Source organism: Lupinus angustifolius, chromosome LG04, assembly GCF_001865875.1.
Source record: "Lupinus angustifolius cultivar Tanjil chromosome LG04, LupAngTanjil_v1.0, whole genome shotgun sequence".
NCBI lineage: Eukaryota > Viridiplantae > Streptophyta > Magnoliopsida > Fabales > Fabaceae > Lupinus > Lupinus angustifolius.
Window position 1 is genome coordinate 6,054,218 of NC_032012.1, and position 25,738 is coordinate 6,079,955.

General features: G+C 32.0%; 5 protein-coding genes across 12 annotated transcripts in view; 3 read left to right on the top strand and 2 right to left on the bottom strand.

The window, feature by feature from the left end:
- Nucleotides 1-2,930, bottom strand: part of LOC109345302 (protein ABCI12, chloroplastic) — a 5,274-nt gene extending 2,344 nt beyond the window's left edge. Inside the window, exons 1-4 of the mRNA XM_019584218.1 lie at nt 2,304-2,930; nt 1,041-1,157; nt 357-593; nt 44-208 (exon numbers count right to left, since the gene is read on the bottom strand). Of these exons, the coding sequence (XP_019439763.1) occupies nt 44-208; nt 357-593; nt 1,041-1,157; nt 2,304-2,702 (918 nt within the window). The 5' untranslated portion in view covers nt 2,703-2,930. The remainder of the gene's footprint in view (nt 1-43; nt 209-356; nt 594-1,040; nt 1,158-2,303) is intronic.
- Nucleotides 3,733-8,126, bottom strand: LOC109345303 (glutamine synthetase leaf isozyme, chloroplastic-like). 5 transcript variants are annotated; one of them, XM_019584224.1, is made up of 15 exons: nt 8,005-8,112; nt 7,926-7,929; nt 6,910-7,175; nt 6,730-6,769; nt 6,507-6,610; nt 6,385-6,433; nt 6,183-6,289; nt 5,731-5,818; nt 5,499-5,627; nt 5,338-5,412; nt 4,990-5,043; nt 4,873-4,910; nt 4,620-4,779; nt 4,471-4,531; nt 3,733-4,039 (listed from the first exon to the last, which is right to left on the bottom strand). In XM_019584224.1, exons 3-15 carry the CDS (start codon nt 7,161-7,163, stop codon nt 3,900-3,902), a joined length of 1,299 nt encoding a protein of 432 aa, XP_019439769.1. In that variant the 5' UTR covers nt 7,164-7,175; nt 7,926-7,929; nt 8,005-8,112; the 3' UTR covers nt 3,733-3,899. The 5 variants fall into 5 exon arrangements, with proteins under 5 accessions (XP_019439769.1, XP_019439765.1, XP_019439768.1 ...); XM_019584220.1 differs by lacking the exon at nt 7,926-7,929 and having other exon boundaries at nt 8,003-8,126; XM_019584223.1 differs by lacking the exon at nt 7,926-7,929 and having other exon boundaries at nt 6,910-7,174; nt 7,995-8,102.
- On the top strand, nt 12,919-16,930 carry LOC109345304 (elongation factor Tu, mitochondrial-like). Its single transcript, XM_019584225.1, has 12 exons — nt 12,919-13,198; nt 13,645-13,720; nt 13,819-13,911; nt 14,045-14,119; nt 14,544-14,648; nt 14,746-14,836; nt 14,924-15,129; nt 15,416-15,499; nt 15,588-15,653; nt 15,726-15,788; nt 16,210-16,450; nt 16,676-16,930. The coding sequence occupies exons 1-12, from the start codon at nt 13,047-13,049 to the stop codon at nt 16,744-16,746; spliced, it is 1,323 nt and encodes a 440-aa protein (XP_019439770.1). The 5' UTR covers nt 12,919-13,046; the 3' UTR covers nt 16,747-16,930.
- LOC109345306 (endo-1,3;1,4-beta-D-glucanase-like) lies at nt 17,590-25,700 on the top strand. 3 transcript variants are annotated; one of them, XR_002107408.1, is made up of 8 exons: nt 17,592-17,817; nt 17,925-17,946; nt 18,347-18,473; nt 18,630-18,720; nt 18,834-18,929; nt 19,006-19,106; nt 20,177-20,393; nt 20,449-20,582. XR_002107408.1 is itself a non-coding variant. In XM_019584229.1 (7 exons), exons 1-7 carry the CDS (start codon nt 17,667-17,669, stop codon nt 25,639-25,641), a joined length of 693 nt encoding a protein of 230 aa, XP_019439774.1. In that variant the 5' UTR covers nt 17,590-17,666; the 3' UTR covers nt 25,642-25,700. The 3 variants fall into 3 exon arrangements, 2 of the variants coding, with proteins under 2 accessions (XP_019439774.1, XP_019439773.1); XM_019584229.1 differs by lacking the exons at nt 20,177-20,393; nt 20,449-20,582 and adding an exon at nt 25,537-25,700 and having other exon boundaries at nt 17,590-17,817; XM_019584228.1 differs by having other exon boundaries at nt 20,177-20,579.
- On the top strand, nt 21,976-24,026 carry LOC109345307 (40S ribosomal protein S15a-1-like). 2 transcript variants are annotated; one of them, XM_019584231.1, is made up of 4 exons: nt 21,976-22,004; nt 22,820-22,957; nt 23,067-23,227; nt 23,742-24,026. In XM_019584231.1, exons 2-4 carry the CDS (start codon nt 22,825-22,827, stop codon nt 23,838-23,840), a joined length of 393 nt encoding a protein of 130 aa, XP_019439776.1. In that variant the 5' UTR covers nt 21,976-22,004; nt 22,820-22,824; the 3' UTR covers nt 23,841-24,026. The 2 variants fall into 2 exon arrangements, with proteins under 2 accessions (XP_019439776.1, XP_019439775.1); XM_019584230.1 differs by lacking the exon at nt 21,976-22,004 and adding an exon at nt 22,304-22,433.

The following is a 25,738-nucleotide window of genomic DNA, read 5'->3' on the forward strand; positions in this document are numbered from 1 at the left end:
CCCGCCAATATAATAATTAAAAAAGGCTACGTACTCTTCTCACCTCATCAAAAACTAGACTGATAAATCTCAGTGACAGTAAAAGGGTAAGCACAACTTCTGACACAGAGACGCCTATGTATCTCATAGGGAGCAAAAACCATCGCAATGCAGATGCTAGCTGTTCAGGGGTTGTAGTTGTTAGACAGAGACTTGCACTTTGAAATACCTTGCAAAGAAATTCGGATCAAATTTTCAGAAATCAGAATTGTCAACAGTTTCTGTTGATTCAGAAATTTTTCAAGGCTGGGCTTCTGCTAAATGTCCAAAACAATGCTAGATGAAATGAAAAGGCACAAATGCATAAATCATCTTACTGTGAAAGTCAAACATGCAGCGGTGCTTGCAACAGATAAGCCTTTCCTTGTAAAGGTTAACGGACCTAACTTTGCTATTACATATGAATAACCCGATAAAGATACGGGAAGATTAGGAAGCCCCGTCAGCGCAGGTGGTGGAGTTCTCAACTGAACAAGCGACGGCACACCATCTGCACCCAGCCCTAAAGTTAAGAATAACAATCCTGATAGAAAATAAACTCTTCCCAATTGATCCTACAAATAGAAATTAGCAAGAAATTTCCCAAATTAACACATTACTTGAAGATGGAAAAAAACTGGAAATACATAACCAACCACCAAATATCTTTGTCTCGATAAAAAGGAAAAACCAACTTATTCGTGAGAAGCTATAAGCTACCTCTAATGATAAACAAGCATTAAGAATGACAAATGCCATGTACTGAAGCATAAACACACAGGATAAGAAAAAGCAGTTATCATATTCATAAATAGATATAATAAAATAGTGAATATCAGATTAAACACAATGCAAAACTCCAATGATAGATTTGACAACAGCTTAGGAATGGTAAATTCCAACCAGCCTTGATGATCAACTAACCAAATATAATAAAGCAAAGTAAACAAACTACATACATATGAATATAACTCTACTCCCCAAGCTAGATAAGTCAAGGATTGAGAATTACAATTTCTTACCTTCCAAACATCTCTTTGTAGAATCCAAATTGAAAGCAAAGTCAAGAATATTACTAATCCAAATCGCATTATTATATGTGACCGTGCTGGTAGAACAACCAGAGCTAAAAGCCATACCTGTAAAATCAGACTGGTTGAGTACCAAAATCACAAAAGAACACAAACAGAGCAGCCAACACAAACATTTCAAATATAGCAGCTAAGCAAACACATCTACTAATGATTTTTTAGATTTCCATTGATTTATGATGAGAACACTGACGTTTGTAGCCTTGACCAAAAGCAATCTAACATGCATCAAGAAAAACTTCTCCACTGGTCAAACGTTCAAGGCATTTGCACACTCCTTAGACGTGAGTACCATCCAGTGATTTTACAATTACAAACCAGATGAATGCTCACCGATGACTTATTCTTATGTTCCAAGTACTAGTTAGTTGTTGCATCACTCTTTGTCAAAGATTATTACAAACTACAATCAGCAGTAGCAAATCAACACTACTATTTCACAAACAGACTTAAGAAACATCAGTAATATGTAGGAAAAACACTCTTAGGGTGGTCTGTTTGTGAGTTGGATTTTGGAGAGTAGTGGGTGAAAGGAAGGGCTTGGAAGCCATGGAATACACTTATGAGCTGACTCTCAAGCCGTCCTTTTTATGCAAAACCAACTGGCAATTAGACCTTTAGTTGTCTCCTACACCTTGTTAGACACCCTTGCCATTGTAAGTTTATAAGTTATTTTATTTGCAAATGATTGCTTAGGCTGTATTTCGAATGCCAAGATATTAGGGCAGAACACCACATAAACTCTTTGGTTCTGCTCCTTGCAGAGCCAAAATGTTCCACTTTTTAATCACATCCATACTCTGTTACATTTATAAAATGATAAATGCTATATTCTCCTAACCATCACTTTCTACCCAATATAGCATTTTTCATATAAAATACACGAAACACATAACAGAATCCATATATTCTGTTCTTTTACCTCTAAGAAACACTACCTTTTACCTTAGTATTCATGTGTGGCATACCATATTAGAGGAAATAAAGTCATTGATTTTCACTTTGTAATGATTTTAAATCTACAGAATTATTAAAACCCCTAAGCCCTAACTAAAAGAACAGTCCAGAACCCATTCATGTCAAATATACAATAAACACTAACAATCAACACTCAATCCAGAACATAGCTAAAAATCTAATTTTTATAGCACAATTTTGGTAGACACATAAAACCCAAAAATTGAATTTACTAACCAATTTGACTCTAGGGTCAATAGAGTGAAGAAAAGTGGTCGGTGAAGATACAAACTGGCCAATGGGACTAGCAGTAGCACCAGCAATCAATCTGAAAACTTGATCAGCAGCAAAAGAACCAGTAGGAATCCATTTAGACCAATTTGATGCTGTTTGAGAATTATCACCATTTGAAGCTCTAATTACAAAGCTTGTTCTCTTCACTTTCAATGGCAAATGGGTTTTCTTTGGTTGAAAGAACGAAAGAGGGTATTTTGGGAAAGACACTATTTTGGGGTTAGATGAAGGGATAATAGTGATAAAAGGGAAAGTTGCATGGTTAGAGTTCATGGGTAAAGGGCAAGTTTTGAATTTGAATGGAGTAAGCCAAGTACACTCCAATCTCTGTGAAGGGTGCATTTGGCTTTGTCTTCAACAAGGTATTAAGCGGGAACGTTATCAAGTTTTGGTCGTTTTGTTTGAGAACTAGAGGTCGTTTTGTTTTACTCCCGGAATAATGAAACTCTTTGGTATCCCTTATCGTAAGAAATTAATCCTTTTTGAATGTGATTTGGAATGAATGAAATTGTGAAAGAGGTTGGATTGGTAGGTTAGGTCTCCATATTTTGGTTTAGAGAGTAGAACCAGAAAACAAGTATATTCAATACATTCATAGGTTTAAGGTGGAAAATAGGAGGACATTCATAGGTCCAAGGTGTAAAATTGACCACATATAAATGGGTGGAAAAAATTACATAAACCAATCCATTTAATCAAATCAACCTACATGTTGGTTCAAGTGGTATATGTTTGATTCCCTTTAAACAAAAACTCAAGTTCGAGTATTGTAGATGAAAAAAATATCCGTTGAGAGATTTAGCCCCAGGTACATGTAGATAACTCTCCACGTACCTGTAGCCAACATTAGTAAGAGCTGACATGATTACATCTCATATAAATCTTTACTTACATAACTACCGCCCTAACTTAAAATAGAAGATAATAATTTCTAACACTTCTACACAATATAATAAATCAATTCCATGATGATTATATTTTATTTTGATGTTAATTTCGTATTATTGAAATTAATTATAATTTGACAAAAGCTATATAATTTTTTATTCGTTTGTGTTTAGGTTATTACTCAAACTCAAGGGAAAATGAAGATCCAAGCAGCAACAAATGTTTCTTAGCACTTAACAGAAAAAATGTTAGGTATACTTTATTAAATCACTCACATTACAAGTCATTCTAGCATTTTGTCTTGTGGTATTTGCATGTATTCTTTTTTGTTTACACCAATAATCATCAGAGCATTGTTTTCTTTATCTGGATCAAACAAAAAGGACCAAAGTAATCCATGTTCTTTATATGGCTTCAAGCCTCCAAGGTTCTCATATTTATTAAATTGAGCTTGGTCTCAGCCCAAACAAGCAAGTTACTTGTAGGAAACAATAAGAAACCCAAGGTACACTGAATATAACAAAGCATCAATGTAAATTGGTCCAGATACAAATATAACAACTGAAATTTCAGATACAATTGGTCCAGACAAGATCCTTAGAAATACAAATATTCCAAAAGGACATTGAAGGAGTCACTCCTTCAATAGATTTAGACCTTCAATGCTAGCTTCTGAGCTGCAAGAGCTTCAGCCTCTAGAGTTGGTTCCCACAATAATGTAGTCTCAGCCAGTAGTGCTGTCACGATATACGGATCCATGTTTGATGCCGGACGCCTGTCTTCCAAGTAACCTATGATCAAGAGGATTGTAACTAGTTAAGCAATAAATTTCATATATGGTGATATCTGTAGATCTCAGCCTTGATATTAACTGATTCTAATGGTATAGGGGGGAAATGAATGAAAGGGGGATAACTAAATACAACGGCAATTTGCGTAAAGCAAATCAGTTAGCGAAGAAAGGCACGTGATTATGCAACACAAGAAGAAGCCAGACCAAAGTCATGGCAAGACAGTGCCAAATGCCAATCCTTAATCCTAATAATAGTAAGCTGAAGTTTTTGTATTAGCAATTAGCAAACATGTAGAATATTCAAAGTATCAACTTCTGTCAAGCACAACAAGCTAAAGAAGTAAGATGGTGAAGAAATAATAAGTAATGTTTGTACTCATTTTACCGTTCCCTCATTCAACTAGACCTACCAAACAGCAGGTGACTTACCTTTGCCATTCTTCTCCGTGTCTCTTCCGACACGGATTGAGCAACCACGGTTAGCCACTCCCTGCAAGTAGAATTTTATTAGTATGTTTCACTTCATGCTTGATTATTTGTTAAAACCAGAATAGGTATTGGCAATTTCCAAACAATACCCAAGAAAATTGGTTAATGCTGGCTGTCTCATGCTTTCCGGTCAACCTTCTCTCATTTCCTTCTCCATATGCACTAATGTGGACATTGTGGCGAAGCGATAGATTCAGAATTGCCTTCTTTATAACCTCATAGCCTCCATCTTCCCTCATGCTCTTCGTACTAGAAAGAAAATCAAATTTCGTCAACTTAGTAACACGGCAAGTCAACAAGACACATGCAGGCATGATTCATGACAAAGGCAAATCAAGAAACCTGTAGTTGGTGTGGGCTCCTGCACCATTCCAGTCACCCTGTCAAGGTCAAAAAACCGAAACAATTGGTATAATCATTACATAAAAAGAAATACTATCAAGTACACCATTTTAGTACCTCTATCGGTTTTGGATCCAGTGTGAGAACAACGCCAGCTTGTTCAGTAATTCTCTGTCAAAACAAGAAAACAATGAAACTTTTTTAATCAGGAGATACAAAGTTAGATAAGGGACAAGATAACAATGTTTCAAGCTTAGTGCATACGGCTACTTCTTAAAATGCACCCGCAAATAAACAAGAACCACACAAAAGCCAAAGCCTTAAATAAGATATATTGAACCTGAAACCTCTGCAGATTAAGCTACAATGACCTGCTTAATAACTGATTCTTTGAAAACCTCAACCTTTCTGTATCAAATGGCCCAACAGTATATATATAAACCAAAAGTAGGTAAAATGAATTACCTCAAGGATGTATCTTGAAGCCCAGATATGATCACCAGCTTCAATACCTACACTAGGACCAACTTGATACTCCCACTGCAATATTCATACAACAAAATAATGGCGAAAATTGAGTTCATATATTCATAAGCCTTAAAAGAAGGGAATCGAGATAGATGTACCTGCCCAGGCATAACCTCCCCGTTGGTTCCACTGATGTTAATTCCAGCATATAAGCAAGCCTTATAATGAGCATCAGATATATCGCGTCCAAATGACTTATCTGCTCCGGCACTACAGTAATAAGGACCCTAATATATGAAGCAAGATTTAATTAAACCTGCTTTATGAAATTCAAAAATTCCGATGAAAGGTGAATAAAACTCAAAAGAAAAGTACAAGAAGTGACTTTACCTGAGGACCAGGATAGCCACCAACGGGCCAACCTAAAGGCCATTTCACATTTGTTTGAAGTAAAGTGTACTCTTGTTCTATTCCATACCTTTGAACAATCAACATATATCAGCATGTTTTCCAATAGATTATAATTCAACACCAAAAGTTCAGTTATCTTCTATTTGAATAAGTGATCAAATGAAGAAGTAAAAATGTCATGCCTAATTTGGTTAAGCATCACTAGATAAGAAATATCATATATGTTAGGATGTTAGTTGGCATTATTAATCATATGTATGTTTGGCAATTAATCATCAGATAGAAGTTTGTGTGTGTTAGAGTTGGATACTAATTTACAATTGTCTAGCAGCCAACAATAGTTGGTAACATAAAAACTGCCTGCATGGCTGAACCGTGAAATTTATCACCACAAAATTGTGTTTATCTTGGTTAAGGGGTATAATATATACCATGGAATTTCAGCTTGGACCTTTGGGTTACTGAAGATTTCAGCAGCCTTGTAACGCTTGTTTGTAGGGATAGGCTCACCTGCCGGTGTGTAAGCATCGCAAATTACCTTTGCAAAACAAAATACATCAAATTAACTTCGTAGAGTGTATTTGAATTTCATTCAACATCCATGAGACCTCTTTCAAGTATTACTGCTCTTACCAAAATATGGTTACCACCTCGGAAAGGATCTTTGAAAATTGCTTGAGGACTGGAAAAAAGTCAAGTTAAGCTGCAATTGTGTGGATTAACATTTATAGAAGAGTCAGTTCCAAAATTCTTACTATAGGATTACTTCACTATCTTCACCCGGTGCCTGTCCAGTGCTAGATCCATCATAATTCCATTTCGGGAGTTCAGAAGGATGCTCAACAGGCTTTGATATTGTCTGAGAATTGAAAGAATATGTATAGGGTTATTATGAATAGCATGAGAGTAAATTAAATGGCAACAAATTTAGGAATAATTTGTTATCCTATCATGTTTACTACATTATAAATAACATACTCTTGATTTACTGCGAACATCGATTCCTGTCCCTCCAATCCTGTTTCACAGCGAAAAAGCAAACAAAATTCAGTATCCAATACATTGTATCATCATACAGAAGCAGGAAAAAATAAATTACTATTCGTAAGTGGATCTCGAAAAATACGAGACAAACAAAGACAGAGGTGAATGAAATACCAAATGTACTCAGCAATTATCTTGTCACTGTATGGAGTGACATCCAAATTAAGCAGACCCTCTATCCTGTTGATGGTGCTATCATCAGACTTGATTGCCATCACTCTAAATTTAGCAGAAGTGATAGGTGCAGCTTTCTTATTTTGCTTCAATAACAAAGAACTCCACATGTTTGACGCGAAGGGACTTGCATTTCGAGAGGTTTTTGTGCTTCTAATCCCCCACTGTGTCGGGGGTGCCAAAATTTGTGCCATTTCTGCTCCTTACTGAACATGTCATGCGAACCCCGGCCGAAAAAAAGAATCAAATGAGATTACATAATACAATTTTTTGATTAATAATAAGCAAAAAAGCTAAACAACATTATAATCTAATGCATAATACTTATCAGCTGTTCTGTACTTTTGTAAACACCCTCAAATGATGAATAGTGAAGCAACACATAAAATCATTCTAAAGCAATCATCAAGCAATAACTCTTAAACCTAACTTAGTTAGTGTGAAGTGGAAAAAATTTAATCATCAGAAGAGAATATACATATAAAACAGAAAAGAGATGAATCTATTGTTCATGATCATAAAACTATGACCTACTCCATACCCCAAAATGACCAAAAAAATTCAACTCCCCTTTCTTGCATTTACAAAAAAGAACTATTCTTTGATCAAAAAGAAATCTTGGTATTTAGTTAGAGTTATGTATATCCTCCATAACCAAGTCTAGATACACTTTATGCAACTGCAATATAAATTCTCTTTGCACAAGAGCATTATAATATTTCTCAAGTATAGCACTAAACAATAATGATTTTTAAACCATAATACATTTTCATTAGCAGCAATCTTGAAAAATGAAAATCTTCTTTAAAAGTGAATAAGAACCATGATTAGACTAAAAATATACACTTACTAAAAAAATGAGTGTTTTCTTCACATCAAGCATAGAATTCACATCAATAAAGAAATGTACTTGATTTAATATGTCACATTTTCTTTAACATTGAATGAAATGGTACAAAGAAACTTACCAAAACCCAATGGAAAAATGGGCTAAAGCTGCAAACTTGAAAAGTGGGTTCAAGTGTGAATGAACCCTGTAGTGTCTGTGTTTGACAGAAAAAAGTGTGAAGCTAGTTCAGAATGAGACTCGTGTAAAATAGGGGTTGATTTCCAAAGAATGTGTCTTGATTTTCTATAACTGATAGGGTGTGTGTGCTACGAGTGGATGAAAATAAATTTTGGTCCCTTGGACTGCATAATATATTAGATAAGGTTCTATCATGTTTCATCACTAATATATATATATATATATATATGTATATATATATATATATATGTTGCTATCTTGCATGATTACTGGTATATGGTATCATATATGAAATGTGAATGTTTTGAAAAAATATTTGTAAGCATGTTAGATACAAATGATGAAAGTTAACATAAGCAGATGAGACTATAAACTTATGAAGAGAGGTTGATATCTAAAACCGATTGAAGTATGAAGATACGAGACTAATATGTGACTTATACTTAGTATTATGATGTGAATAAGAGGAAAAAAAAGGGAAAATTATAAGTTTCAAGTCAAAAATAACATAATTTTGAAACAATTTACGTCCAGAATCTGATATGAGATGCATAGGTCACTTTTTTAGAAGTAATTATGAATAGTTTATTTCTAATATCTTCTTTTTATCGGATATTTTTGCATTTTTTATCGTAACATATCTTCATTTTTTATTGTGAATGTCAATGAATTAATTTAAGCTTTATTTAATACATTAATAATAGAGCTTTTATGTTGAAAGTCTTTCATTGCTTTGTTTAGATCTTTGGTCCTCTTCACTTGTGATATGCTGCCAATTTAATTTTGACGGTTGAAAAACAAAAATTGAAGCATATTTTCTTATTTTATTTTTAATGTTTATTCATTTTTATCGGTTAAGGTCAGCATGATATTAATTAAAATCTATTATAGCCTATCACTGATAGAGCATGAATTAAGTGACCGGAACTTGATATAACTTAAACTAGTGATCCTGAAATCAAAAAGTCAATGATCATTATTATTATAATAGGGATATGAAAACAAAGCATGGGATAAGGGATGTGTGGCTTCATCTTATATTTTTTTGTATTACTAAATGTATCGGGTATTTTATTACTCTATATGTAAATAAGTAATTTTTTTTAAGTGTGTGATTATCTTTCTTAACAAGTCTTAACAAATGTGACCCTCCAGAAATGGACTTTTTATCTTTATATGAATCTTATTTAAACTAACAAGTAAGAAGTTATTTAATATAGGAGTAAGATATTTTTGTACAAGTAAATTTAGTGGTCAATGTATGAATTAATGTTAATATTGGTAAGCATCACTGCATCAGTTTTCAAGAGACTGCTGCAAAAAGCAAAAACAAAGGGAATGTAAATAGACCCTTTTGGTATCAAATAAATTTCTTAAATCTCCCTTTCTAGAATCTGTTAATATATGAAGCATGAATATTAATATGTGTTAAATATAATATGTATTGATATATATTTTTTTAAATATAGGATATAATACGTTTAGGGATACGTGTATAAAAGAAAAAAAAATACATAAAATATGATAAAATTATAAGTGTAAATCAAAATATCCAAAGTATAAAATATAATGGAAATTGCAAATATTGTCCTCCAAAATTCCAAGTACGAAAACTATAAAATATAGTAGAATAATTTATAAAATTGCTTAAATAAGTTGTTTTTTGCTTTATTATTGGAATGTTGCTTAGCTTTGATTAAACATATCATATTTTGTCCTATTTTCTTGTCGAAAATGTATCAAATACATATTTTTATCTTTATTTTTTTCATTTTTTTATTTTAATTTTTGAATACTCTACGAATATATATGTTTAACAAATCTAAATGTATTTATGTCGAATACGTGTCCAATACTGATACGTCCAATACTGATACGTGAAAGTATTCAATGAATTCATATTACAAAGCTGCTAAGCTATAACAAATGGATAATTTAAACATCTAGGTTGATGCATTAACACATTATATGCTGAATTATAAGGTATAGTTTAACATATTTTAAAATTAAACATGTGCAAGCCTATTTAAAGAGGTATTAGTTAATAATGTATAAATAGGTTATACTGGTAAATAAGTCAATTAACAATTATAGATGATAACTAGATGAATACATCTTTAACAATAAATAGGTTAAAAGATTTTTATGTGCATATAAATTCATTGTAAATATGTACTATACGTATAAGTAAATAATTGGTTTGCAATAGTGCAGGACCACTTAACAGAAAACTAGATACTTTTTTAGCAAATGATGCATATCCACTTTAATTTTACATGTTTGTAAAACTTCTAATGTTGTGTATATATTTCAGTGGTTTGGAATATGGTCAAATAACAACTTAGAAAGACCATATAATATACACTTGAATTGTCATCACTTGATGTATGATTCTTATCACATTATATGGTGCATCAAAAATGTCACATGGCAATGAAGCTTTATGGCTTTTTCTATTTCTGCATTGGCCAAACAGTGCTTGACAAGTTTAAGTGGTGTTGGTGGCAATTAGACATCATGCTTTATACTATGGGGACCATCCTCGCATAAGGAATACTATTGTCTTATACAATGTCTCGGACTAATGAAACATATCAATTAAAAAGTTAAATTTTTATAATTAATATTATTTTTGTTACATTATTATTGTTTAAATCTTAAATTCCTGGTTTAAAGTTCATTTCACCTATTCTACATTTTCCATTCTATCATAACATCGTGTGCTATACAATCCACACAAATTTAATTATTTCTTTATTATGATGTAAATTGTAATTATGAAACTAACTCTTCAGCCACAATATTAATTAATTATTAGTATAAAACTCTCCCTAAAATGGAAGCTCTAGAATTTAAATCACCGACCTTTCAAGTAAAATTTCTCTGACGGCGCAATTTATTTTGATTACAATCAACTACTTTCGAATATAAATTTTGATATATTATTATTCACGTAATTGTTGACATTCTAAGATGTTTATAAATGTTTGTATAAATCACTTACACAAATGAATAGAGATGTCAAATGCCTTATTTTTCCAGCAGTGGAGATAAAGAATACAAAATTGATTAGCATTTTTAATTATGATATAATAGTTTAGTAAATTATTTTTCCCAAACTAATAAACAATATGAAAAATATATACAAACTGAGAAAAAGATAATTAGACTTTTTGCATTATGAGTATCCTTGTATCAATCTATCATTTTTTTTGGTTATCAATCTATATTTATATTTGCATCAATGTACCATTTATATTCAAACACCATGAATGTAAGTAATACGATGATGATGATGTATTTTCTATATAATAAAAGTGTATAATAATACCCTCAAAATTTAACAAAGAATTATTTTTTCTTACCATTATTGTTTGCAATCTGATCTCTGACCTGCCAACTAAGATCTTATTTTTATGTGATGCCAAATTTATAATGAACAAACCCTTTTTATTTTTTAATGATCAAATATATAAGAAGGATGGATAAATAAGTTGTTTGAGAATAAAGTATTTTTTTATAGTACGAGATAACTTATTTCTTCAAATATTCTCATTGTTTTGATATATGTTTTATTTTATATTTTATAATATATTTTAAACTTTTATATTTTATAATATATTTTAAACGAAAATTTCTATAAAAAATAAAATAAAATATATGTGAAACAATGAGTGATATAAAAATATAACTTATTTCATAGTATAAAAGATGATTTATTCTCTTGTCATATTTGAGGAAAAGAAGTTCAGAAAAAGTTGAATCCCTTTAATCATGTGCTTTTATATATCAACCACTCGTTCCAAAGATTTTTCCAAGATTCTAAATTGAATTCAAGACGGACAAGACAATATTGGATGGAACCATATATGTTTCGCTTTGGAATTGGTACTGGTGTTTGAATTTTTTTTGGCCCATGGTGTATGAATTTTTTAATAGTCACGTTTATTTTTTATTTGAAATTAGGATTAGAATTTTAATAACTATTTATTATCTCAGGTTATACATAAGCTTTAAATTTTAACTACCAATCATTTAAGGCAATGGGTATGTGTTACATTTGCATATACGGGAGTATACCTGATGTGATAAAAGTGTCACTAATATGTTATTATCTGTGATTAATTGAAAAATATATTTAAGCTAATAATTTATAAATTAATTATTTATCTGACGAATCACAAACAGTGACACACATGAAATAATACACTTCTTAGGAAAGAAAATGTCGACCTTTACTTCAATGTATATGTGTCACGGATGATAATCACATGTCCTTATTTATATCTCATTTAGTGTCCCAATAATCTCTCATTCTCAATAACATCTTAGAAACATTATTATGAGTATACATCACTTCTCCTCTTATAATATCATTCTCACTTACAAGAGAATTATATTATGAGCATGTCTCATAACATAAAAATAATCACTCTTACAAATAAATAGAATGCTTAACAAACATAATAATTAATTAAGAGATAGGATCATCAACACAAGAAACTAAGTAAGTTGGTGAAAATTAGATGTTGCATGCTACATCAATAAGACAAAATAAAAAAATGAGGTGAGAATAATTGTAAATAAAGAATAAAAGAAACGCGTAGTGGACATAAAAAGAATAGGATATAGGATCGACCTAAAAGTTAGATGCTAAAAAAACATCACACAAGAGGATTCAAAAGGTGTAGTTGGGGAATAAGTTGAGGTGTTGCCTCAAAATATTTTCCTATTGTCAACTTAAATATTAAAATTGAGTCTTTACTTGTTTACGTTTATCTTAGATTGCTTAGTAAGGATATTGTATAACCATGATATATGATCCTTCTCAGTCCATAAATTTACTAATGTAACATTTAATCACTTAATTAAATGGTTGATATGAACATGAGAAAAAAAAATCAAATATGGCAGGGTTTATCACTTAATTAACCTATGTTTTAGCCGATTATGTTGATAACGTGTCACTCAAGTAAACCAGTACCCAACAACCTTCGACTCTTGACACTGCCATTTCAGTTCAGTTTCATTCATCATTCTCTTTCTTCTCATGGCTTCCATAGCTTTCAGAAACCAATCCTCTAAACACCTTCTATTCTCATTCCCTTTCATATCTTCTTATCATTCATTTTCTTCAACCAATGCACCTCCATCATGGCCTCTTGTTTCTCTCCACAGATCCATGGCCACTTTCACTAGAACGTATGGTTTTATGATTACACTATGCTTTGTGTTTTTTTGTATTTTGCATGATGTGATTACTTAGGTTTATGTGGGCATCATGCAGATGAAGAAAGGTTTATCCTTTAATTAGTGGAAGAGGTTATTATTATGTGTAAATAATTGCAGATAAAAATGTATTTTTTTGTCCTACTGTATTAAGAATAAGGCAGCATTTGTTAGATGTATGATAACAGAACAAAATGGGATTTATGTTCTATGTTTGATAGGGTTTCTATTCTATGATTGATATACCCTATAAACAGAATAAGATACTATAGAAGGTTGTGAATTCTGATCGCGCCGAAAGGGGTCAGACCAAAAATGAACATAACAAAACATCCTACTTTGTCTGCACACCAAATGCTAAATGTTATGATGTTTGTTTAATTTGAGTTTCCCTTTTCATGAATTGTTCTCTTTTTCAGAAAGCCTCATCTTAATGTGGGCACCATTGGCCATGTTGATCATGGAAAAACGACACTAACTGCTGCAATTACAAAGGTTTCCATGTGCTTTTACTTAAATAGTGGAGAGGAATTGTACATTTTTGTTTCTATTTTATAAACTTCGTTTGATTCAGGCCTTATATGATGGAACAGGTGCTAGCTGATGAAGGTAAAGCAAAGGCAATAGCCTTTGAGGAGATTGACAAAGCTCCTGAGGAGAAGAAAAGAGGAATTACTATTGCCACGGTTAGAAATATACTTGTTTTTGAAGTCCTTACTCAATTTATGCATATTGTGAATGATTCAGAGCTAAATGTTCTACTATTAAAATCTTATAAAATATCTCGAGTTTATCCTAGGTCTTATATTTACCTTGCAGGCTCATGTAGAGTATGAGACGACAAAGAGGCATTATGCTCATGTTGATTGTCCAGGACATGCAGATTATGTTAAGGTAAGCTTCATGATCAGGCTAAGTTTGGGACACAGTATGTTTTGCTGTTAAAGTATCCCCCACGGACACCGTATTATTTTTTCTTCCTTGGGTTAATTTTCTAGGTGTAAATTATGTTTCTAGTGTTTTTTCCTCTATATTGAATAAGGGTGGTATTTGAATAAACAACTTAATTAAACGCTTATTCAATAAGATTTTTTGAAATAAGCTAAGAAGCTCATAATTTCATAAGCTTATTGAAATAAGTTAAGTAGACTTTATAGAAAAGTAGTAAACTCTTCTCATAAGCTTTTCCTAACGACCTCCTAAACATACATTGCTCTACTTTGAAGAATGAATGATCTTATTTATGCGTAATCGTGCTCTTGTCTGCATTTTGCCTACTCTAACTTCACTTAATTCAATTCATCTGGCCAAATTACAGAACATGATAACTGGAGCTGCACAAATGGATGGTGGAATTCTAGTGGTTTCTGCTCCAGATGGGCCAATGCCCCAAACAAAGGAACATATACTGCTTGCGCGTCAGGTTTGTATTCCATCACTAGTCTGTTCTTGTGGTCTTCTATACCAAAAACAATAGGACCATAACTTATAAGGCGCTTTGTTTTGATTTCCCGTGTCAGGTTGGTGTTCCGTCACTAGTCTGCTTTCTAAATAAGGTTGATGCTGTTGATGACCCAGAGTTACTTGAACTTGTTGAAATGGAGCTTCGTGGTATGAAGAGTTATCCTTATGGATTTTTTTCTCCCATATGTAATTATACTTAATGGATTTGCATGATGACAACAACGTTTTCTGCAGAGTTGCTTAATTTCTACAAATTTCCCGGGGATGAGATCCCAATCGTACGAGGTTCAGCCCTGTCTGCCTTGCAGGGGACAAATGAAGAACTTGGAAAGAAGGCTATCTTAAAACTAATGGATGCTGTCGATGAATATATTTCTGACCCTGTGCGACAGCTTGATAAGCCATTCTTAATGCCAGTAGAAGATGTTTTCTCAATTCAGGTTAGGACATATGTCATATCTGTATCAGAACTATCCCTATGTAATGTCATATTCACAATGCAATGCAATTTCTGAGCACTTGTGTCCATATTAATAGTCCTTATATACTATTTTCTGGGAAATACATTTATTCACTTATTATGGTCCTAATTCTGTTTCTTTTAATCTTATAAAATGGGTTTATTTAATCTTTACTGTACTATGTTCTTTCCTCCTGAAAGAACTGGTTCATATTTACTCAACTACTATATGTGTGTACTTACCACCATCTTTGGTTTATGTAAAGGGGCGTGGAACTGTTGTGACTGGTCGTGTCGAACAAGGCACCATCAAAGTTGGAGAGGAGGTAGAAGTATTGGGACTAACACAGGTATTCAAGGTTAAATATGCATTAGCATGTCCATGAGTTTTTTTGCTTTCTGATATATGCTTGTGTATTTGTCAATCTTTGTCTACAGGGTGGGCCTTTGAAGACTACTGTAACTGGTGTGGAAATGTTCAAGAAAATTTTGGATCACGGGCAAGTGAGTAAATTCATCTAACCTTCCCTATTCGGATTGATCGGTAATTGGATCCTAATTTGTGTCCATTTCTAGGCTGGTGATAATGTGGGACTTCTACTACGTGGTTTGAAGCGTGATGATGTACAGCGAGGAATGGTGAGTGAAGCTGATTCATAGTGTAATGTTAATATATGTGTGATGAAGTTGATTCAAAGTGTTAATGTTCATATATATGCTTAGAACTGATCTAAAACCTTATACGAAAGTGAAAACCGGATAATTATCTCACTCTTTTGTCTTGAAAGGGCGAGTTCTTACTCGACTTGTAATTAATAGTGATTAAGCATTGCAAATAAGATGTACTGAGAATAGAAGTAAGGATAATTGAAAATGTAGTTTTCTTATCTGAACTAATACATATGAAAACACGTAAAAGAAAGAAGAATGCGGTAGAAGTAACAAAAAAACTGCAATTCTAACATGACATTTAGGCTTGTGTGGTTCATTTCATTTCATGGAATTTAACAAAATCCTTCTTTTTCCTGTTTTTAAAACCTTATTTTGGTGAAAATTATAGGTAGTCACCAAGCCTGGTGCATTGAAAACATATAAGAAATTTGAAGCAGAGATCTATGTCCTCTCAAAAGACGAAGGTGGCCGTCATACAGCATTTTTCTCTAATTATATGCCTCAGTTTTACCTGAGGACTGCAGATATTACCGGAAAGGTGCAACTACCTGAGAATGTTAAGATGGTTATGCCCGGCGATAACGTGACCGCAACTTTTGAGTTGATGTCAGCTGTTCCTCTTGAAACAGGTAAGGTGTAAGTAATGTTTTTCACTCCCCACCCCAATATATTGCATGTAGCACATAATTTTTAGTAAATTTGGAGGGTCTAGATTTTAGTACAAGTCAGAAGCTGTGATTTTCCGATGCATGCTTCTTTGTCATTATTTAACTTTTCTTTCATATGTGCAACATTTTTTGTGATTTGATTCAACAATATGACCTGACATTAGTCATATATTATCTATAAACCAGGACAAAGATTTGCTTTGAGAGAGGGAGGCAGAACAGTTGGTGCAGGAGTTGTCTCCAAAGTGATTACCTAGGTCCTAGGATGTTGGTCCAGACTCTACAATTCTTTTGTCTATTAAGCTGTAAATAAGTCATTTTTAACACTTCATGTGTTGGTTCCATTTGAATGCTTTATGTTTTGTTTATTTGTGAGAGAATTATAAGAGTTTGTTTGGATAATTTTCATGTTGGTAAAGGTATTGGTTGAAAGCTTTTTGGATTGGTTAATAATATCAATTACCTCATGATCTCTGTCTCAGTTTTCTTACCTGGTTTATTGTTAAAATAACTTCATGGTTATACTTCTACATTATTAAAAAAATTGGGATAGTTGACATAATTTCAATGGATTTCAGGGTAATTTACATGTATTTTGGAAGAACAAATCCTATCCAAGGAATCTGAATCCAATAATAGCCCAAACCCAGTAAGAAAAAAGTGTTAGCACTTAGCAGGCTATAGAAAAAGCACATTTGTATTACGTATTCAGTGACGCCCTGATGCTCTTATATCTATATAATAAGTTTAACATTTATATACTTTCGGTTGTAAAGATTTATACATAGTCAATCATTTATCATTCATTTTTAATGTATAATTCATTTGTACTATTTTTATTTGAGTGTAAAATGTATACACTGACAGTGTCAAGATTTATACACATGCATTTCATCATCAACCGTTCATTTGGATTACCTTTCAGAAAAGTCAACATTAATTAAAAATCAATGATGATGATACAATCAGTGTATAAAATTTATACACGGTCAGTATATACATCTTTTTCTCTTTTTATTTTTGAAGAATCAATAATAATTATAAATGAAGGATGACATTTTTTTAATATATATCATACTAACTTATATAAAAAATATGTGTAAGTCAAATACTCAACCACTTATAAACTGAGACACAAAGGTGAGAGAATTGCACTACACAACTCATCATCTTAGACATGTCTAGTCCTCAGTGCTTTGAGAATCCACCAAACTTGAACTCAGTTATTGATCTAGCAGGCACTACCCAACAATTTGGAGGTCTTAAATCCTATGTCACTGGACCTTCTGATTCCAAATCAGCACTTATCCTTATTTCTGATGTATTTGGTAATCTCCAATCAAAGTTTAGATTTTTCAAGATTCATGGAAAACCCATTTCATTTTTCATATACTTTGTAATCTGAATCTTACAAGTTGTTTTGAAATCATTTCAGGGTATGAAACACCAAATCTAAGGTAACTGAAATTTTCATTCTAATGCTTCCTTTGTACCATCTTATGTAATATTAAATCTCATAGAATTGTATATTGAGGATGCATGATTTTTTGGATAAATTAAAAAAATCATCTTTGAGGTTTTTGACATGATAACTAATCCAATTAGTGGTGAGTGTAGGCTTGTATCAATAAAATCTTGCGATGGTTTGTGTAGTTTACCTTAATTTTGAAGTAGTTGAACTTACATGGTGCCATAAAATTGATAGAAGTTGAAGCTTCTAACTATTTCATTGTAAGGAATGGTAAAGTTTTATGTGACAAGCCTCTCAAGTTAGATTCTATTAGGTTTCATTGCTGCATCAAATTTACTGCCTCTGAAATGATTTGCAATTAGCTTTGACATTCCCTTACTATAAAGGAAACTCGCGGACAAAGTGGCTGCAGCTGGATTCTTGGTTGTTGTTCCCGATCTTCTCTATGGTGACTACGCCGATCTTGAAAATCCTCAATTCGATCGAGATTCATGGCGTAAGGCACATGGACCGGTTAGTTTCCTTTTCACGGATTAAATTTCGTTTGCTTTTCAATATCCGATTCTTTACATATCAGAGCATTAAGCCTAATCACTTGTTGATCTGCCTACGGTTTTACTATTATAACATGTTTATGCAAAAATGTTGAACATTTTATTTTCCTTATAGGATAAGGCAAGTGAAGATACCAAACCTCTAATTGCTGCTCTAAAGAGTAAAGGTGTTACAGCTATAGGGGCTGCAGGTTTCTGCTGGGGAGGTGACACATTTTTCTACTTACGCAACTTCATTATCGTTATCATTTGCAAAACATTCTCTAACGATAACGGAGGCGGCATAGTTTAACTTATTAGGCTCATTGATTTGTTTCAGGGGTTGTGGTTGTAAAATTGGCACTTTCAAGTTCTAGTGATATTCAGGCTGCAGTTATTCTGCATCCTGGACCAGTCACAGATGATGAACTTAATGGTAAATTAGCGCTTTTCGGCTTTGTGCTTGGACATTATTACAGCAATTATTGACAAACTTTATTTACTATGATCAGAGGTTAGTGTTCCTCTTGCAATATTGGGAGCTGAAATTGACACTCATTTCCCACCAACAAAGTTGAAGCAAATTGAGGAGTTGTTGTCTGCAAAATCAGAGGTAAGAAATTCTTAGTTAATCCTTTGTTGCTTCTTCTGATTAGATTTCTTTTATGATGATATTTGGTTTGTTTACTATGCAGAAATGGTTAAAATAGGAAAGAAATTATGTTCACTATTTTTTATCCAAAGTTTAAAGATATTAATAATCAAACTAACAAATGAGATAATGTCATGATATTTTTGTAATTACTAGTCACTAATAAAAGCATGTTAGCTGAAAATGAAAATAGAAAACAAATCAAACACACTCTCTTCATAACTGCTATATCATGATGTTTAAGATTTATTAGTCTTAGAAAATTGACAAGCATAATTGCATCACAATTATTCTCAATATTTGAGCTATAAAAATTTTTCTGGTGCAAATAAATTTAATCTTCTCTAGAAAAGGAGTGCCATCACATCCTCAAATTTCTATAACTACCTTAGTCAAAACATCAAGAGGGTGAGTTTAGCACAACAGAACTGTTGTTGCTTAGTCGTATGTTCAAATTATGGAAAAAGTCTCTCTAATTAGAGCGGTAAGGTTGCATATATTACCCTACTCATCCTCCACTAAGTAGGAGCCTCGTGCATAGGAATGGCAACGGGTGCAGGCGGGCGCGGGTAGTGCTTTTCCGTTCCCAAACCCACAATATTTGCGAGTACCCGTGCGGATAGTGGATATTTGTGGGTACTCAACGAGTTTTTTATTTTAATTATATATTTATATAATTTGTAATAATTAATATATAAAATAATTATTATATGAATAATATGATATATATTTGATAAATTTGTGATCATAATCAAATATGTGTAATTTATTATGAAATAATAATAAAATATATGATATATAATATTAAAATAATGATAAATATATATAAATTTAATTAAAAACTAAATATATAAATCCGCGAGTACCTACGGAACGGGTATCATAAAACTCGTTCTCACCCCTAAGCTATTTTTGCTGTTACTCATTGCGGGTATTTTTACGGGTACCCACGGTTCGGATTTTTAACTTGGTGAAAATATCCATAGGTGCACTATTGACTCCAAGTTGCTTATGCTTTTTTTTTTAATCAGTTAAAGAGCTTTGTGAAGATATACCCTGGTGTGAGTCATGGATGGACAGTGCGGTACAATGTTGATGATGAAGCAGCTGTTAAAAGTGCAGAAGAGGCTCATCAGGACATGTTGAATTGGTTTATCAAACATGTCAAGTGAACATTGTTTGTACAACAAAAGATGTCTGTTACTGAAATCAAGTGTGAACAGAAATCTGGTTGTTTAAAGTGATTGAACTTTGATTAATGAAAGAATACAATGCTAAAGAGTCTTGGAATAAACATCATTTGTCTTTGGCTTCTGTGTTTAGGATTTGTGATTTTATCTTCAGCATATCATTAAAGAGTTGTTTAAATTTGTATTGTGTTATATTCATAATTTGTCTCTTCTTTTACTTCAATATTTCGGTGGTGTGTTCATGGTTTGTGTCTTGTCTTCATGATTATTGAATAAGTTACCTAGGTAGTATTTGTGATTTTTATTATCATTTCATCCATAGGGTCTAACAAAATTGTTAGATAAACATATTCTTAGTAAAACTTTTGGGAAGATGTATCTATGATACAACCAATAAAATATTTATAATATATTAAAATTTTAATTTTAATAAAATTTTAATCTTAATTAATAGCATCAAAAATATAAATGTACATGTTAATGCTCAAAATTTGTAGTCACTTTTCCATGTGGTCTTGGAATTTGGAACTATATCCAAGTTAGAAATGTAAGACTGATATTGCAACTAAGAGATGAGTGAATTAGTTGACTATAAATTATGACCATTTTTTTTGCAAAATGAAAAGTTAAAGTGCAGCGGATAATATTGTAGAAAATAAACAAGAATAAATCAAATAGGTAAGAGAGTATACAAAAAATTTATACTGGTTCACCTTCTTGTCCACCGAAGGCTACGTCTAGTACTCTTGCAGCACAAGAGATTTTCCATTAAATATTATGAGTTGTAATTACAACATCTCACCTCGATATCTCTATGTATCTTACACACTCACTAATACTTATCACATTGGAAAATACATTTCCAAGTAACTCTATCCCCTTTCTATTCACTTGAATTGTCTTTACACTTGCAATCTAATCAACTCTTTTGTATACTAAGTAAATAATGTTCTTTTAAGTTTACAAAACTTTGAAATTCTTTACTTCGAGCAACACAGAAAAATAACTTTGAAAGTTTGAGTCCAAGTTGCTAGAAGTGAAAAAACTATTTCAGAAAAGTGTAGGAAAGTTGTGAGAAAAGTGTGAAAGAGTTATGAAAGAATTGTTCAAAGAGTTATTTTCATTGTGAGTTCTAATGACTTTAAATAGGTTTTCCAATCAATCATTGTGCCTTTATGAAGGAGTAGGAATTGTTTGGAATAAAGACATTTCGTCTGGGATGAAAACCCTTGAGTTTCAAATATAAAAAACTGATGTAACAACTCTTAGTCTTAGTAACCGATTACAACAAGTGGTTAATCGGTTACCCAAACATGACATTTTAAAAAAACTACATTTTGTAATTGGTTATTAACTTGAGTAATTGGTTACTCAAACTCTCTGTCCAACATTGAATTTGAAATTCATTTAGAGTAATCGGTTACTCAAATTTGAGTAATCGGTTACTCCAATTTAACTATTGTTGGATAACTGATTCTCATTCATGTAACCTGTTACTCAAATTTCACTAACTTGTTACATAATATTTTGAATGTTTTCATTTAAAACTTGAAATGTTTCAATTCCTTTTAAAATATTTTGAGCATTACTATTTTAGTATATTAAAGAGTATACGATAGAAGTACCTATTTAGACTTAGACAAATTTTCTTGAAGCTTTAATCTTCTTGGTCTTCACAAGTAAGTAATCTTCCTTTTCTTCTTTTTAGTAATGTTGATGTCTTCATCAAAACCTTATCAAGGTCAGAAGCAAAAATCTTATTCACAATAAATTATTTATTTATCTATATGATCGTTGTAGATTAGATTTTTGGATTGCCAAGGAAAGCTTATAATATGAGAGGAACAACATGTCAATAAAAAAATGTGTGTATAAGCGTAATTTATGTATCCATTTTACAAATTGTATAGCATTCGGCAATTTTATAAGAGTAAGGGCTGAAAACAAAAAAGTGGAATAGAAGAAGCCCGTTAGGGCCCAAAATCTGATTGTTCTAAAACCCTAAACACAGACGGCATCGTTTTATACCCTCTCACTCTACATAGTCATCATTCTTCAGCAGCCTCGCCATTTTTGAAGCTTCCAATCTTCTAGCTTGGTAAGATCTTCTATGCTATCATAGTATCATAGCTTGGAATCTTCTGGTTTTCCTTGATTTGATTTATCTTCCTTGTTGTCTTATAATTTTTGATTCACTTATTGACCTAGATACCTTTTTGGACTATAGATTGGCGTTTCATTCTTTAACTGTATGTTCTATCAGTAATTGAAGAAAACCCTATTCGAAAAATTTAGTCTTTCACGTGAATTTGGTATTTTTTTTCTCCATTGTTTTGAGTTGGTTCAAAAGCTAGCATGCTAGGGATTAGGATCTGTTAAGATTTGTTTCGATTTTACGTAACTGAAAACTTGTTTTGCATTATTTTTTATATGAACAACATTGGTTTATATTAGTGTGATTAATTCTTGTGAAATTTGTAACAGTGAAAATGGTGAGGGTTAGTGTCTTGAATGATGCACTGAAGAGCATGTACAATGCTGAGAAGCGCGGCAAGCGCCAGGTCATGATTAGGCCTTCTTCAAAAGTGATCATCAAGTTCCTTATTGTGATGCAGAAGCATGGTATTTATGTCTTCTTTTGTTTGAATGTAATTTTGATTACTGTGTTGTCTTGTCATCATAATTATTATTTTGTTATTACATTGATTCTGTATATTCTCGTTATTTCTAGGGTACATCGGAGAGTTTGAGTATGTTGATGACCACAGGGCTGGAAAAATTGTGGTTGAATTGAATGGTAGACTCAACAAATGTGGGGTTATTAGTCCACGTTTCGATGTCGGTGTCAAAGAGATTGAAGGTTGGACTGCTAGGCTGCTCCCCTCAAGACAGGTCAGCTTCAAACCATATTTCACTTGATAGACCATAACCTAGTTGGAAATGAATTTCCTTGTGTTGCATTCTTCCCACTCTATTTGTCATAGATCAAATTCTAAGGACCTCATTTTTTGTTCGATCTTCCACTCATTGGTAAAAATTTGAGAGATTTTAATTGCATGCCATAATTATAATTATTTAAGCAAGAAAAGTCTGAATATATGAAAACTTTCCATGATGATTATGTTCAATATGTAATATATTGTTACCATGTTTCTTTTTGGATTAATTTTTTTATTGAATATACTTAAGTGGTGCTGTATATGTTATAGAACATTAATTCTGTATTGGTATGTGTCGGGTACGTACCAAGGGTATTCCTGTAATATTGCCATGATTGAACTATTACCTGATATCTGTATCACAATACAAATTTATGGAATAATGTTTCTTCTGTGTGTGCTTTTCTTATGTAATCATGTTTCCTAAAATTTGTTGCCCCTTATTTGACATTACATAAATGATGCAGTTTGGATATATTGTGTTGACAACCTCTGCTGGCATCATGGATCATGAAGAGGCAAGGAGAAAGAATGTTGGTGGAAAAGTTCTGGGTTTCTTCTATTAGTTTTCTTTTTTAACATTCAAGATTGCATTGATTTCAGTTTTTGAGATTCAGGTTATAATGGACAATGTGCTAATCCCGGATTAATATTAAGTATAGCATAGCAGGAGATTTCTTTCTGGTGTGCTTTGTTTTGTTTGCAAAAAACAGTTTTGTATTTTCAGTATAATTAATGTGTTTTCTTCATTATTTTTCTTATATCAAATTCATTGCTTGATTGTTTTAACGGCTGAGGATCAAATAAATTACAAAGGGTATATGTTTAGAATGTACCTTCAAAGTTCAAACCCTTCGGAAGTGAAAATTTTAAGAATATTTAAATAACTAGCAACAGAATTATACCTATTTTCAACTATAAATAAATATGTTGTCTTATGCTGTAAATAAAACTAATGATGATCATGACCAAATGCAGTTAGAAGATTTGTGATTAAACTATAGTTTTCTTTCAATGGTTCATATTATTCAAATATCATATGTTTCTACAGAATTATACAAATTTTCCCCATAGAAAAGAATGAAATTCAACCATGATGTTATGCTTAAGGAACATTGTGCTGGGCCTTGTTTGTTCTAGCTTGGCTATTCTATTCACGCTATAGTATGGTATAACGGTTGAACATATATTTATTTATTAAACTACATACAACTGAAAGTTATATATATATATTAACATTGACAAATTAATAATTAATATAATAAATATTTTTATTTAGATCATTTGTTAAAATAAAAAGTATAACTTGATAAAAGATTATGGTTTAGAAGTATAAACAAAAGTACTAGTTATGTGTTGATAATCCACAACAATATTTTAGTAAAAATAATTAATTTTAAATGAAAGTTGGCTTGTATAATTAGTTATAATTAATATAATTACATAATCAATATAATTATTGTATATATCAGTATGAACACTAATTTATCAATTTTCCTAGTTGAAGTATGATCAGTTTTCAAAATACTAGATAGCAATATTTATTTCAAATAAAGAAAAAACAGCTAGAACAAAAGAGTATTTGACTATTCTAATTAGGGAATGAGTGTTAAAAAAGAAGAGCATAAGAGTTAGGGATGTATCATGTATGAGTGACAAATTGGAAACTATGATATATGTCTCTTACCCAACACCAAAGCCAAAGGTTGATGGATCCAATTTTCAAACATAGTGCTCCTAATTAAACCCTCATGGTAAGGAAATTACAACTCACAACTTCAACCCATTCTCTTCCACATAAGAATATAAGATCTTATCCAACACCATTTCATTATTATTTACCTAACACAAAATATATAATATTTTAAATCCAAAATAAATTAAAAAGAGTAGAAATTTTGGGTGGTGAAGACTGTTTCCCCAATTCAAATCACAGTCATTTTCAATTCTTATTTTAATTTTTTTCTCTTCATATTCGTCCCTTTTATGAACTCAACTTAATGAACACAATAACCTCCTTCAACTTCAACTACATGCTCTCTCTTTCTCTCTCTCAGATCCAAAAGTTTATATTTTTCTACTTCCAATCTTCATTCCCAACCCTCTTCTTCGTTTCCCAATTTTCAGAATTTTTATCTTTGCTCTGAAATTCAAAGCACGTTCCTTTTTTTATGCCTCTATATTTATTCATTCCTTTTAGCGGCGCTAGTGATTTTCGCCATAGTAGGTTCTCCAAGATTAGTTTTTTCATCTGATTCTTAGTTCAACAACTTACAAGGATTCACACTCCAACTTGATCTGTCACATTTCGAAACTTCCCCAAATTGTTGTTTTTTTAGTTCCTCTTTCTACTTTTTTCGATTCTAATAAGGTGGTATTCTAGTAACTATTATACTAGCTTTTTTCTATTGTAGCTGTGCAAAACTTTGCTGGGTCTGTTTTCTTTTTGAAGTTTTGGTCAAGT

Excerpts from the sequence above, each read along its gene's own strand:
- LOC109345303 (XM_019584220.1), bottom strand. The coding sequence starts at position 7,163 with ATGGCACAAATTTTGGCACCCCCGACACAGTGGGGGATTAGAAGCACA. Across the intron at positions 6,611-6,729 it reads ATGTTCGCAGTAAATCAAGA|ACAATATCAAAGCCTGTTGA; the intron begins GTATGTTATTTA and ends TTCAATTCTCAG. Across the intron at positions 5,413-5,498 it reads GGGAGGTTATGCCTGGGCAG|TGGGAGTATCAAGTTGGTCC; the intron begins GTACATCTATCT and ends TGAATATTGCAG.
- LOC109345304 (XM_019584225.1), top strand. The coding sequence starts at position 13,047 with ATGGCTTCCATAGCTTTCAGAAACCAATCCTCTAAACACCTTCTATTC. Across the intron at positions 15,500-15,587 it reads AAGTATTGGGACTAACACAG|GGTGGGCCTTTGAAGACTAC; the intron begins GTATTCAAGGTT and ends CTTTGTCTACAG. Across the intron at positions 15,789-16,209 it reads ATGATGTACAGCGAGGAATG|GTAGTCACCAAGCCTGGTGC; the intron begins GTGAGTGAAGCT and ends TGAAAATTATAG.
- LOC109345306 (XM_019584228.1), top strand. The coding sequence starts at position 17,667 with ATGTCTAGTCCTCAGTGCTTTGAGAATCCACCAAACTTGAACTCAGTT. Across the intron at positions 17,818-17,924 it reads CCTTATTTCTGATGTATTTG|GGTATGAAACACCAAATCTA; the intron begins GTAATCTCCAAT and ends AAATCATTTCAG. Across the intron at positions 19,107-20,176 it reads TGTTGTCTGCAAAATCAGAG|TTAAAGAGCTTTGTGAAGAT; the intron begins GTAAGAAATTCT and ends TTTTTTAATCAG.
- LOC109345307 (XM_019584231.1), top strand. The coding sequence starts at position 22,825 with ATGGTGAGGGTTAGTGTCTTGAATGATGCACTGAAGAGCATGTACAAT. Across the intron at positions 22,958-23,066 it reads TATTGTGATGCAGAAGCATG|GGTACATCGGAGAGTTTGAG; the intron begins GTATTTATGTCT and ends CGTTATTTCTAG. Across the intron at positions 23,228-23,741 it reads GGCTGCTCCCCTCAAGACAG|TTTGGATATATTGTGTTGAC; the intron begins GTCAGCTTCAAA and ends TAAATGATGCAG.